At 39.8% G+C, this 15848-nt stretch overlaps 1 protein-coding gene across 1 annotated transcript in view; it reads right to left on the bottom strand.

Moving 5' to 3' along the window:
- The window catches only part of CHRNA10 (cholinergic receptor nicotinic alpha 10 subunit), an 85239-nt gene that overhangs the window by 46003 nt on the left and 23388 nt on the right, over positions 1-15848 (bottom strand). Inside the window, exon 2 of the mRNA XM_088453879.1 lies at positions 429-583. Coding sequence (XP_088310005.1) covers positions 429-583 — 155 coding nt within the window. The remainder of the gene's footprint in view (positions 1-428; positions 584-15848) is intronic.

Genomic DNA, 15848 nt, shown 5'->3' with positions numbered 1-15848 from the left:
TATGGCACAGTTATAGAGGCCAGCTCAGTAGTTACATGGTACAGTTATAGAGGCCAGCTCAGTAGTTACATGGTACAGTTATAGAGGCCAGCTCAGTAGTTACATGGTACAGTTATAGAGGCCGGCTCTGTAGTTACATGGTACAGTTATAGAGGCCGGCTCTGTAGTTACATGGTACAGTTATAGAGGCCAGCTCAGTAGTTACATGGTACAGTTATAGAGGCCGGCTCAGTATTTACATGGTACAGTTATAGAGGCCGGCTCTGTAGTTACATGGTACAGTTAGATCCTTTGCATTGGGAGCATATGGTGGCAACCAGATAAGGGCCTGCAATCATTATGGTGACATAGGAGAAGTCTTTGCCTGGACCCAGGCTGGAAAAATGACAAGAATCAAACTGATGACTCTCAACATCCATCCGACCTACTTGTTATATAGGACTATATCAGGTCTCCATACATAACTGCTAGGTATACGGATGGTATCGAGCCCATCATAATCATCCTTATTCCAGCGCAGGTAGGCATCAAACCAAACCTGTCGGATCCACAGATAGGCCATCAGGATCTGATTGCGCTCATCCTAGGAAAGACCACAAGGGAAAGAAGATGAAGCAGTGATCACAGTGCTCTTCACAACCACCTACCTTCCTCTAGGAGAAGCATCGGAAGAACCTACCTTCATGTGAAAGACAACTTACCTCCTGTCACATAATAGGCTACTGCCATACATTAGATGCTACATCTTGGGGCAACTCACAATACAGCGCACCGACCATGTGCACAGAAGAATGAGAGCGCTTGGGATAATACGCGGTTGTAGATATTAGGGTCGCAGTGAATGACTAAATGGCTTTGTCAGAGCACAGAGGAGAAGCTGAAGAACCGTATTTAAATTTTGAGGGAGAAAAAAATCACGGTTAAGGAAAAAGCAAATCTTGGCCCAAAAGGTGCCGTCTGCTCGGAGAAGGTAGCCACAATTTCAGTGGTTTGTATGGACAATGGATTTAATCCACAAGGATCGAGGCTTCTAATAAATTAACTGATGTGCAAAATTCTATAACAAATAATGAAATAACTGCACAGTGTATTTGGATGACAAGAATGGATGTGTGTTACCCAATGCTCCATATCTGACACCATAAAAACCAAAAGGGAGTTCTGCACATGTTCATCAATACTAATCGGAACGGCAAACAAAATATTTAATGACAGGCGCGTTTGACTTTTTCCAAGGGATGAAACGCGTAATGGCTAAAGCATAGTCTTTCATGTTTATTGTTCCCTACTAGACTATTGGTTTGTTGGGTCTGTGTTGGTCCCTGGATCTGTGCCCATCCTGCATGTTACCATTAGAACATTGCCTTCCAACGCCAATTGTTTCACACTACAAGGTGGAAACCTTTAGTCATCCAGACTTTTGGAACTTGCTGCTCATACACAGCTGGAGGCATTCTGCTAATATGTCCCCCCCCCAAATGTAAATCCAGACAATTTAGATTGAATGCAGGAGTGTTCCAGATTGGATATACTATACATATGGCTGTATCATTACCACATAGTTAAAACCCAACTATTAATACCCATCATTGTCACTCACTGAATATTGGAGAGCTCACAAGCATCCAGTGTCTGTGCACGTTGATATTGTAGAAGCGATTTGGAGATTGCAGTTTTATATTTGTTTCATATGAATGTGAGTTAAATATTTATATATTTATTTTGGCCTGATTTGAGTTTGTCATGATATATTGTCTGCATACCATTACGTTCTAATACCTATTGATGGACAAGTGCAGATCCCTCCTTTATTTGTATTTGTAGGGATCATTTAATATTCTATGAGACAAAGGACCTGATTCAGACCCGGACACTAAGAAGCGTTCGCTCATAGCTGGCCGCGGTTTGCATTCTGCACATGCGTGAACCAGGGCGAAAGAACGAGAAGGATCAGGGGGAATAACGTAGGACAGTAGGTGATATAGGGGGGAATCAGTTTGCCGCGGTACTTTACAGCCGGCTAATTCATTCCCCAGGATAATTCAATTAGCCCCGAAGACTCGGGACTTATCGGGGACACGGCCTAATCACTGGAGGCGTGGCCTCGCCCCCCAAAGGGAAAAAAAAAATGGTAGCACTGAGTAGAGGGACTCTATGATCCCCTCAGGCAGGGGCAGATCCAGGGGGGCCACGATCAGTGTAATCGCACCCCCCCTAGAGGAAAGGAGAGGAGACTGCTGCCCCTCGTCCCACTGCAGCCCAGCACACTCCATTGTGTACTGGGATACTGACAGCAAGCCGGCACCATCAGGGATGTTTTTTTACCACCCCGATGGCAGGTGAAACAAAACCCCCGACAAGTGGCATTTTTTTTATTTTTGCGGCCGCAATCACAAAAACACATGGTTCCACGAACTTATCCCGGGTCCTCTGTGTTTTCGCCCAAAACGGGGGAATTTTTTGTGCTGTAAAAACGGAGGATAACTTAATTGGCCGAAAGAAAAATTGCGGGAAAGTCACGTTTTTACCGTACGAAAAATGATCGTGACTCAGGACCAGGGCAGAGCTACAATGTGAGAGGGCCACGGGAGTCTCGGCTATGTGACGTACATTACGTGGAGCGCCACACACCTTCAATGGGCAATATCTGGACTGTAATGGCAAAGTTTGAGAACCTCTGGAATTATACATATAGATATACCTTTCAATGTTGGCCACAAATTGGGACAAGCTGTGGTTACCTGGCTTTGCGGTTGTGGTCGCAGCGTATGGGAATGCGCGCCGCATGGCCTGGGGTTGTGCCTAACACTGCAATATATCCTTCATCATAGCAAACGCTCACAATGGGTCATGTGACACCACTACAGACATGACATGGGAGTAAGATGTCCACATGGATTTATACATAAATTTACTTTCTCATGTGTATGTGTGTGTATCTGTTTATATGTGTATACATCGGTTTGCATGTTTGTATGTGTATGTATGTATGTACATGTATATATGTAGGTGTGTTTATGTGTGTGTATACATGGGTGTACATGTATGTGTACATGTATGTATGTAGGTGTGTTTGTGTGTATACACAGGTGTGCATGTTTGTATGTGTACATGTATGTGGGTGTGTTTATGTGTGTGTATACATGGGTGTGCATGTATGTGTGCATGTATGTATGTATGTAGGTGTGTTTATGTGTGTGTATACATGGGTGTACATGTATGTGTACATGTATGTATGTAGGTGTGTTTGTGTGTATGGGTGTGCATGTTTGTATGTGTAAATGTATGTATGTATGTATGTTTTGCGTGTGTATACACGGGTGTGCATGTATGTAATGATGTGTACATGTATGTATGTAGGTGTGTTTGTGTGTATACATGGGTGGGCATGTTTGTATGTGTACATGTATGTATGTATGTTTATGCGTGTGTATACACGGGTGTGCATGTATGTATGTATGTGTACATGTATGTATGTAGGTGTGTTTGTGTGTATACATGGGTGGGCATGTTTGTATGTGTAATGTATGTATGTATGAGTACATGCATGTACGTATGTTTATGTGTGTGTATACACGGGTATGTACGTACGTACGTACGTACGTGTGTTTATGTGTGTGTATACACGGGTGTACATGTATGTAAGTAGGTGTGTTTGTGTGTATACATGGGTGTGCATGTTTGTATGTGTACATGTATGTAGGTATGTATGTAGGTGTGTTTATGTGTGTGTATACATGGGTGTGCATGTATGTATGTATGTGTACGTGTATGTATGGAGGTGTGTTTATGCGTGTGTATATATGTGATGCTAAAGCAGACTCTTACCAGGAATTGAACTCGTTTTTCATGAAATAGTGACGGTAATAAGAGGGAAAAACTGACATTTTGTATCAGTAAACAGGGGTTACATAAATTTTTCAGGAGAAACCGGATAATATGTATCAATCTAAACATGGTATAAAATAAAGTCCATTGTTGTGATATATCTGTAATGGTTTAGGCAGCGTAATCCAAGAAAGTGCTCGGACGTCTGTTTTTCATGGACTTAGGGCCTGATTCAGAGGCGCTCGTAAGCGGCCGCTCGTTCGCTCCGAGCGATGTTCGCACATCTGCGCATGCGTATGGGTCGTAATGCGCATGTGCCAACCAGTCAGTGCGATCGGAAATCGAGCGCTCGCAAAATAGCAAGTGCCTGCTAATTTGAGTGACAGGATGAGGCGTTTGTGGGTGGTAACAGGGGAAGGTGCTTGAAAATGGGGAGTGGAGATCCGAACGCAGGCGTGCCAAACAGTCAAAACGGGCGTTTTAAGGGTGTGCATAATTAACAAAGCAGCGTCAACGACCACGTCACTTGGTTGTCTCTTAGCCTGAACTGCTCGCATGATTGCTGCAGGAAAATCCAACCACAAGCACTGCGAGCAGTTCAGACGCCTTTCGATGTACTCGATTAATCAAATCAGCTCCCTTCTGTCATAAAGTAATGTGTCACACACCTGTCATACAGTAATGTGTCATACACCTGTCATAAACCTGTCATACAGTAAAGTGTCATACAGTAAAGTGTCACACGCCTGTCATACAATAATGTGTTATTCACCTGTCATACACCTGTCATACAATAATGTGTCACACGCCTGTCATACAATAATGTGTTATACACCTGTCATACAGTAATGTGTCATACACCTGTCATACAGTAATGTGCCATACACCTGTCATACAGTAATGTGTTATACACCTGTCATACAATAATGTGTCACACCCTTGTCATACAGTAATGTATCATGCGCCTGTCATACATTAATGTGTCATACACCTGTCATACAGTAATGTGTCACACCCCTGTCATACATTAATGTGTCATATGCCTGTCATACATTACTGTGTCACGCACCTGTCATACATTAATGTGTCACACACCTGTCATACAGTAATGTGTCATGCACCTGTCATACATTAATGTGTCACACACCTGTCATACAGTAATGTGTCATGCACCTGTCATACATTAATGTGTCATACACCTGTCATACATTAATGTGTCATGCACCTGTCATACATTAATGTGTCACACACCTGTCATACAGTAATGTGCTATACACCTGTCATACAGTAATGTGTCACACACCTGTCATACATTAAGGTGTCATACACCTGTCATACATTAATGTGTCATACACCTGTCATACATTAATGTGTCATACACCTGTCATACAGTAATGTGTTATACACCTGTCATACAATAATGTGTCACACACCTGTCATACAGTAATGTGTTATACACCTGTCATCCAGTAATGTGTCACACACCTGTCAAACATTAATGTGTCACACACCTGTCATACAGTAATGTGTCACACACCTGTCATCCAGTAATGTGTCATGCACCTGTCATACATTAATGTGTCATGCACCTGTCATACATTAATGTGTCATGCACCTGTCATACAGTAATGTATCATGCACCTGTCATACATTAATGTGTCATACACCTGTCATACAGTAATGTGTCATACACCTGTCATACATTAATGTGTCATGCACCTGTCATACATTAATGTGTCACACACCTGTCATACAGTAATGTATCATGCACCTGTCATACATTAATGTGTCATACACCTGTCATACAGTAATGTGTCATGCACCTGTCATACATTAATGTGTCATACACCTGTCATACAGTAATGTGTCATGCACCTGTGATACAGTAATGTGTCACGCACCTGTCATATATTAAAGTGTCACACACCTGTCATACAGTAATGTGTCATACACCTGTCATACATTAATGTGTCATACACCTGTCATACAGTAATGTGTCATGCACCTGTCATACATTAATGTGTCATACACCTGTCATACAGTAATGTGTCATACACCTGTCATACAGTAATGTGTTATACACCTGTCATACAATAATGTGTCATACACCTGTCATACAGTAATGTATCATGCACCTGTCATACATTAATGTGTCATACACCTGTCATACAGTAATGTGTCATACACCTGTCATACATTAATGTGTCATACACCTGTCATACAGTAATGTGTCATACACCTGTCATACAATAATGTGTCATGCACCTGTCATACATTAATGTGTCATACACCTGTCATACAGTAATGTGTCATACACCTGTCATACAGTAATGTGTTATACACCTGTCATACAATAATGTGTCATACACCTGTGATATAGTAATGTATCATGCACCTGTCATACATTAATGTGTCATACACCTGTCATACAGTAATGTGTCACGCACCTGTCATACATTAATGTGTCATACACCTGTCATACATTAATGTGTCATACACCTGTCATACAGTAATGTGTTATACACCTGTCATACAATAATGTGTCATACACCTGTCATACAGTAATGTATCATGCACCTGTCATACATTAATGTGTCATACACCTGTCATACAGTAATGTATCATGCACCTGTCATAGAGTAATGTATCATGCACCTGTCATACATTAATGTGTCATACACCTGTCATACAGTAATGTATCATGCACCTGTCATACATTAATGTGTCATACACCTGTCATACACGTCATACACCTGTCATACATTAATGTGTCATACACCTGTCATACACCTGTCATACAACTGTCATACATTAATGTGTCATAAACCTGTCATACACCTGTCATACATTAATGTGTCACACACCTGTCATACAGTAATGTATCATGCACATGTCATACATTAATGTGTCACACACCTGTCATACAGTAATGTGCTATACACCTGTCATACAGTAATGTGTCACACACCTGTCATACATTAATGTGTCATACACCTGTCATACATTAATGTGTCATACACCTGTCATACAGTAATGTGTCACACACCTGTCATACATTAATGTGTCATACACCTGTCATACATTAATGTGTCATACACCTGTCATACAGTAATGTGTTATACACCTGTCATACAATAATGTGTAACACACCTGTCATACAGTAATGTGTTATACACCTGTCATACAGTAATGTGTCACACACCTGTCATACAATAATGTGTCATACACCTGTCATACAGTAATGTGTTATACACCTGTCATACAATAATGTGTCATACACCTGTCATACAGTAATGTGTCACACCCCTGTCATACAGTAATGTGTCATACACCTGTCATACATTAATGTGTCATACACCTGTCATACATCTGTCATACACCTGTCATACATTAATGTGTCATACACCTGTCATACATTAATGTATCATGCACCTGTCAAACATTAATGTGTCACGGACCTGTCATACAGTAATGTGTCACACCCCTGTCATACATTAATGTGTCATATGCCTGTCATACATTACTGTGTCACGCACCTGTCATACATTAATGTGTCACACACCTGTCATACAGTAATGTGTCATGCACCTGTCATACATTAATGTGTCACACACCTGTCATACAGTAATGTGTCATGCACCTGTCATACATTAATGTGTCATACACCTGTCATACATTAATGTGTCACGCACCTGTCATACATTAATGTGTCACACACCTGTCATACAGTAATGTGCTATACACCTGTCATACAGTAATGTGTCACACACCTGTCATACATTAAGGTGTCATACACCTGTCATACATTAATGTGTCATACACCTGTCATACAGTAATGTGTCACACACCTGTCATACATTAATGTGTCATACACCTGTCATACATTAATGTGTCATACACCTGTCATACAGTAATGTGTTATACACCTGTCATACAATAATGTGTCACACACCTGTCATACAGTAATGTGTTATACACCTGTCATCCAGTAATGTGTCACACACCTGTCAAACATTAATGTGTCACACACCTGTCATACAGTAATGTGTCACACACCTGTCATCCAGTAATGTGTCATGCACCTGTCATACATTAATGTGTCATGCACCTGTCATACATTAATGTGTCATGCACCTGTCATACAGTAATGTATCATGCACCTGTCATACATTAATGTGTCACGCACCTGTCATACATTAATGTGTCACGCACCTGTCATACATTAATGTGTCATGCACCTGTCATACATTAATGTGTCATACACCTGTCATACAGTAATGTGTCATGCACCTGTCATACATTAATGTGTCATACACCTGTCATACAGTAATGTGTCACGCACCTGTGATACAGTAATGTGTCACGCACCTGTCATACATTAATGTGTCACACACTTGTCATACAGTAATGTGTCATACACCTGTCATACATTAATGTGTCATACACCTGTCATACAGTAATGTGTCATGCACCTATCATACATTAATGTGTCATGCACCTGTCATACAGTAATGTGTCATGCACCTGTCATACATTAATGTGTCATGCACCTGTGATATAGTAATGTATCATGCACCTGTCATACATTAATGTGTCACACACCTGTCATACAGTAATGTGTCACGCACCTGTCATACATTAATGTGTCATACACCTGTCATACATTAATGTGTCATACCCCTGTCATACAGTAATGTGTTATACACCTGTCATACAATAATGTGTCATACACCTGTCATACAGTAATGTATCATGCACCTGTCATACATTAATGTATCATGCACCTGTCATACATTAATGTGTCATACACCTGTCATACAGTAATGTATCATGCACCTGTCATAGAGTAATGTATCATGCACCTGTCATACATTAATGTGTCATACACCTGTCATACAGTAATGTATCATGCACCTGTCGTACATTAATGTGTCATACACCTGTCATACACGTCATACACGTCATACATTAATGTGTCATACACCTGTCATACACCTGTCATACAACTGTCATACATTAATGTGTCATAAACCTGTCATACACCTGTCATACATTAATGTGTCACACACCTGTCATACAGTAATGTATCATGCACATGTCATACATTAATGTGTCACACACCTGTCATACAGTAATGTGCTATACACCTGGCATACAGTAATGTGTCACACACCTGTCATACATTAATGTGTCATACACCTGTCATACATTAATGTGTCATACACCTGTCATACAGTAATGTGTCACACACCTGTCATACATTAATGTGTCATACACCTGTCATACATTAATGTGTCATACACCTGTCATACAGTAATGTGTTATACACCTGTCATACAATAATGTGTCACACACCTGTCATACAGTAATGTGTTATACACCTGTCATACAGTAATGTGTCACACACCTGTCATACAATAATGTGTCATACACCTGTCATACAGTAATGTGTTATACACCTGTCATACAATAATGTGTCATACACCTGTCATACAGTAATGTGTCACACCCCTGTCATACAGTAATGTGTCATACACCTGTCATACATTAATGTGTCATACACCTGTCATACATCTGTCATACACCTGTCATACATTAATGTGTCATACACCTGTCATACATTAATGTATCATGCACCTGTCATACATTAATGTGTCACGGACCTGTCATACAGTAATTTGTCACACACCGTCATACACTAATGTGTCACGCACCTGTCATACAGTAATGTGTCATACACCTGTCATACATTAATGTGTCATACACCTGTCATACATCTGTCATACACCTGTCGTACACATCATACACCTGTGATACACTAATATGACATACACCTGTCATACACCTGTCATACACCTGTCATACATTAATGTGTCATACACCTGTCATACAGTAATGTATCATGCACCTGTCATACATTAATTTGTCATGCACCTGTCATACAGTAATGTGTCATACACCTGTCATAAAGTAATGTGTCATGCACCTGTGATATAGTAATGTATCATGCACCTGTGATACAGTAATGTGTCAAGCACCTGTCATACATTAATGTGTCATACACCTGTCATACAGTAATGTGTCATGCACCTGTCATACATTAATGTGTCATGCACCTGTGATATAGTAATGTATCATGCACCTGTCATACAATAATGTGTCATACACCTGTCATACAGTAATGTATCATGCACCTGTCATACATTAATGTGTCATACACCTGTCATACAGTAATGTATCATGCACCTGTCATAGAGTAATGTATCATGCACCTGTCATACATTAATGTGTCATACACCTGTCATACAGTAATGTATCATGCACCTGTCATACATTAAAGTGTCATACACCTGTCATACACGTCATACACCTGTCATACATTAATGTGTCATACACCTGTCATACACCTGTCATACAACTGTCATACATTAATGTGTCATAAACCTGTCATACACCTGTCATACATTAATGTGTCACACACCTGTCATACAGTAATGTATCATGCACATGTCATACATTAATGTGTCACACACCTGTAATACAGTAATGTGCTATACACCTATCATACAGTAATGTGTCACACACCTGTCATACATTAATGTGTCATACACCTGTCATACATTAATGTGTCATACACCTGTCATACAGTAATGTGTCACACACCTGTCATACATTAATGTGTCATACACCTGTCATACATTAATGTGTCATACACCTGTCATACAGTAATGTGTTATACACCTGTCATACAATAATGTGTCACACACCTGTCATACAGTAAAGTGTTATAAACCTGTCATACAGTAATGTGTCACACACCAGTCATACAATAATGTGTCATACACCTGTCATACAGTAATGTGTTATACACCTGTCATACAATAATGTGTCATACACCTGTCATACAGTAATGTGTCAGACCCCTGTCATACAGTAATGTGTCATACACCTGTCATACATTAATGTGTCATACACCTGTCATACATCTGTCATACACCTGTCATACATTAATGTGTCATACACCTGTCATACATTAATGTATCATGCACCTGTCATACATTAATGTGTCACGGACCTGTCATACAGTAATTTGTCACACACCGTCATACACTAATGTGTCACACACCTGTCATACAGTAATGTGTCATACACCTGTGATACACTAATGTGACATACACCTGTCATACACCTGTCATACACCTGTCATACATTAATGTGTCATACACCTGTCATACAGTAATGTATCATGCACCTGTCATACATTAATTTGTCACGCACCTGTCATACAGTAATGTGTCATACACCTGTCATAAAGTAATGTGTCATGCACCTGTGATATAGTAATGTATCATGCACCTGTGATACAGTAATGTGTCAAGCACCTGTCATACATTAATGTGTCATACACCTGTCATACAGTAATGTGTCATGCACCTGTCATACATTAATGTGTCATGCACCTGTGATATAGTAATGTATCATGCACCTGTCATACATTAATATGTCATACACCTGTCATACAGTAATGTGTCACGCACCTGTCATACATTAATGTGTCATACACCTGTCATACATTAATGTGTTATACACCTGTCATACAATAATGTATCATGCACCTGTCATAGAGTAATGTATCATGCACCTGTCATACATTAATGTGTCATACACCTGTCATACAGTAATGTATCATACAACTGTCATACATTAATGTGTCATAAACCTGTCATACACCTGTCATACATTAATGTGTCACACACCTGTCATACAGTAATGTATCATGCAAATGTCCTACATTAATGTGTCACACACCTGTCATACAGTAATGTGCTATACACCTGTCATACAGTAATGTGTCACACACCTGTCATACATTAATGTGTCATACACCTGTCATACATTAATGTGTCATACACCTGTCATACAGTAATGTGTCACACACCTGTCATACATTAATGTGTCATACACCTGTCATACATTAATGTGTCATACACCTGTCATACAGTAATGTGTTATACACCTGTCATACAATAATGTGTCACACACCTGTCATACAGTAATGTGTTATACACCTGTCATACAGTAATGTGTCACACACCTGTCATACAATAATGTGTCATACACCTGTCATACAGTAATGTGTTATACACCTGTCATACAATAATGTGTCATACACCTGTCATACAGTAATGTGTCACACACCTGTCATACATTAATGTGTCATACACCTGTCATACAGTAATGTGTCACACCCCTGTCATACAGTAATGTATCATGCGCCTGTCATACATCAATGTGTCATACACCTGTCATAAAGTAATGTATCATGCACCTGTCATACAGTAATTTGTCACACACCATCATACACTAATGTGTCACACACCTGTCATACAGTAATGTGTCACACACCTGTCATACAGTAATGTGTCATACACCTGTCGTACATTAATGTGTCATACACCTGTCATACATCTGTCATACACCTGTCATACATTAATGTGTCATACACCTGTCATACATTAATGTATCATGCACCTGTCATACATTAATGTGTCACGCACCTGTCATACAGTAATTTGTCACACACCGTCATACACTAATGTGTCACACAGCTGTCATACAGTAATGTGTCATACACCTGTCATACATCTGTCATACACCTGTCATACACATCATACACCTGTCATACACTAATGTGACATACACCTGTCATACACCTGTCATACACCTGTCATACATTAATGTGTCATACACCTGTCATACAGTAATGTATCATGCACCTGTCATACATTAATGTGTCACGCACCTGTCATACAGTAATGTGTCATACACCTGTCATACAGTAATGTGTCATGCACCTGTGATACAGTAATGTGTCATGCACCTGTGATACAGTAATGTGTCACGCACCTGTCATACATTAATGTGTCACACACCTGTCATACAGTAATGTGTCATGCACCTGTCATACAGTAATATGTCATACACCTGTCATACAGTAATGTGTCATGCACCTGTCATACATTAATTTGTCACACACCATCATACATTAAAGTGTCACACACCTGTCATACAGTAATGTGTCACACACCTGTCATACAGTAATGTGTCATACACCTGTCAAATATTAAGGTGTCATACACCTGTAATACATCTGTCATACACCTGTCATACATTAATGTGTCATACACCTGTCATACATTAATGTATCATGCACCTGTCATACATTAATGTGTCACGCACCTGTCATACAGTAATTTGTCACACACCGTCATACACTAATGTGTTACACACCTGTCATACAGTAATGTGTCATACACCTGTCATACATTAATGTGTCATACACCTGTCATACATCTGTCATACACCTGTCATACACATCATACACCTGTCATAAACCTGTCATACACCTGTCATACATTAATGTGTCATACACCTGTCATACAGTAATGTATCATGCACCTGTCATACATTAATGTGTCACGCACCTGTCATACAGTAATGTGTCATACACCTGTCATACAGTAATGTGTCATGCACCTGTGATACAGTAATGTGTCATGCACCTGTGATACAGTAATGTGTCACGCACCTGTCATACATTAATGTGTCACACACCTGTCATACAGTAATGTGTCATGCACCTGTCATACATTAATGTGTCATACACCTGTCATACAGTAATGTGTCATGCACCTGTCATACATTAATGTGTCATGCACCTGTGATATAGTAATGTATCATGCACCTGTCATACATTAATGTGTCATACACCTGTCATACAGTAATGTGTCACGCACCTGTCATACATTAATGTGTCATGCACCTGTCATACATTAATGTGTCATACACCAGTCATACAGTAATGTGTTATACACCTGTCATACAATAATGTGTCACACACCTGTCATACAGTAATGTGTTATACACCTGTCATACAGTAATGTGTCACACACCTGTCATACAATAATGTGTCATACACCTGTCATACAGTAATGTGTTATACACCTGTCATACAATAATGTGTCACACACCTGTCATACATTAATGTGTCACACACCTGTCATACAGTAATGTATCACGCGCCTGTCATACAGTAATGTGTCACACACCTGTCATACAGTAATGTGTCACACACCTGGCATACATCAATGTGTCATACACCTGTCATACAGTAATGTGTCACACACCTGTCATACAGTAATGTGTCACACACCTGTCATACATTAATGTGTCACGCACCAGTCATACAGTAATGTGTCACACACCTGTCATACAGTAATGTGTCACGCACCTGTCATACAGTAATGTGTCACGCACCTGTCATACAGTAATGTGTCACGCACCTGTCATACAGTAATGTGTCACGCACCTGTCATACAGTAATGTGTCACGCACCTGTCATACAGTAATGTGTCACGCACCTGTCATACAGTAATGTGTCACACACCTGTCATACAGTAATGTGTCACACACCTGTCATACAGTAATGTGTCACACACCTGTCATACAGTAATGACACCTGTCATACAGTAATGTGTCACACACCTGTCATACAGTAATGTGTTATACATCTGTCATACAGTAATGTGTCACACACCTGTCATACAGTAATGTGTCATGCTCCTGTCATACATTAATGTATCATGCACCTGTCATACATTAATGTATCATACACCTGTCATAAAGTAATGTATCATGCACCTGTCATACAGTAATTTGTCACACACCATCATACACTAATGTGTCACACACCTGTCATAGAGTAATGTGTCACACACCTGTCATACAGTAATGTGTCATGCACCTGTCATACATTAATATGTCATACACCTGTCATACAGTAATGTGTCATGCACCTGTCATACATTAATTTGTCACACACCATCATACACTAATGTGTCACACACCTGTCATACAGTAATGTGTCACACACCTGTCATACAGTAATGTGTCATACACCTGTCATACATTAATGTGTCATAAACCTGTAATACATCTGTCATACACCTGTCATACATTAATGTGTCATACACCTGTCATACATTGATGTATCATGCACCTGTCATACATTAATGTGTCATGCACCTGTCATACAGTAATTTGTCACACACCGTCATACACTAATGTGTTACACACCTGTCATACAGTAATGTGTCATACACCTGTCATACATTAATGTGTCATACACCTGTCATACATCTGTCATACACCTGTCATACACATCATACACCTGTCATAAACCTGTCATACACCTGTCATACATTAATGTGTCATACACCTGTCATACAGTAATGTATCATGCACCTGTCATACATTAATGTGTCACGCACCTGTCATACAGTAATGTGTCATACACCTGTCATACAGTAATGTGTCATGCACCTGTGATACAGTAATGTGTCATGCACCTGTGATACAGTAATGTGTCACGCACCTGTCATACATTAATGTGTCACACACCTGTCATACAGTAATGTGTCATGCACCTGTCATACATTAATGTGTCATACACCTGTCATACAGTAATGTGTCATGCACCTGTCATACATTAATGTGTCATGCACCTGTGATATAGTAATGTATCATGCACCTGTCATACATTAATGTGTCATACACCTGTCATACAGTAATGTGTCACGCACCTGTCATACATTAATGTGTCATGCACCTGTCATACATTAATGTGTCATACACCTGTCATACAGTAATGTGTTATACACCTGTCATACAATAATGTGTCATACACCTGTCATACAGTAATGTATCATGCACCTGTCATACATTAATGTGTCATACACCTGTCATACAGTAATGTATCATGCACCTGTCATAGAGTAATGTGTCATGCACCTGTCATACATTAATGTGTCATACACCTGTCATACAGTAATGTATCATGCACCTGTCATACATTAATGTGTCATACACCTGTCATACACGTCATACACCTGTCATACATTAATGTGTCATACACCTGTCATACAACTGTCATACATTAATGTGTCATAAACCTGTCATAC

The sequence above is a fragment of the Taudactylus pleione genome, unplaced genomic scaffold, assembly GCF_031769625.1.
Source record: "Taudactylus pleione unplaced genomic scaffold, aTauple2 ptg000598l, whole genome shotgun sequence".
Classification (NCBI taxonomy): domain Eukaryota; kingdom Metazoa; phylum Chordata; class Amphibia; order Anura; family Myobatrachidae; genus Taudactylus; species Taudactylus pleione.
Note: the sequence above shows the minus strand (reverse complement) of the source record. Positions and strands in the feature narration are given on the sequence as shown.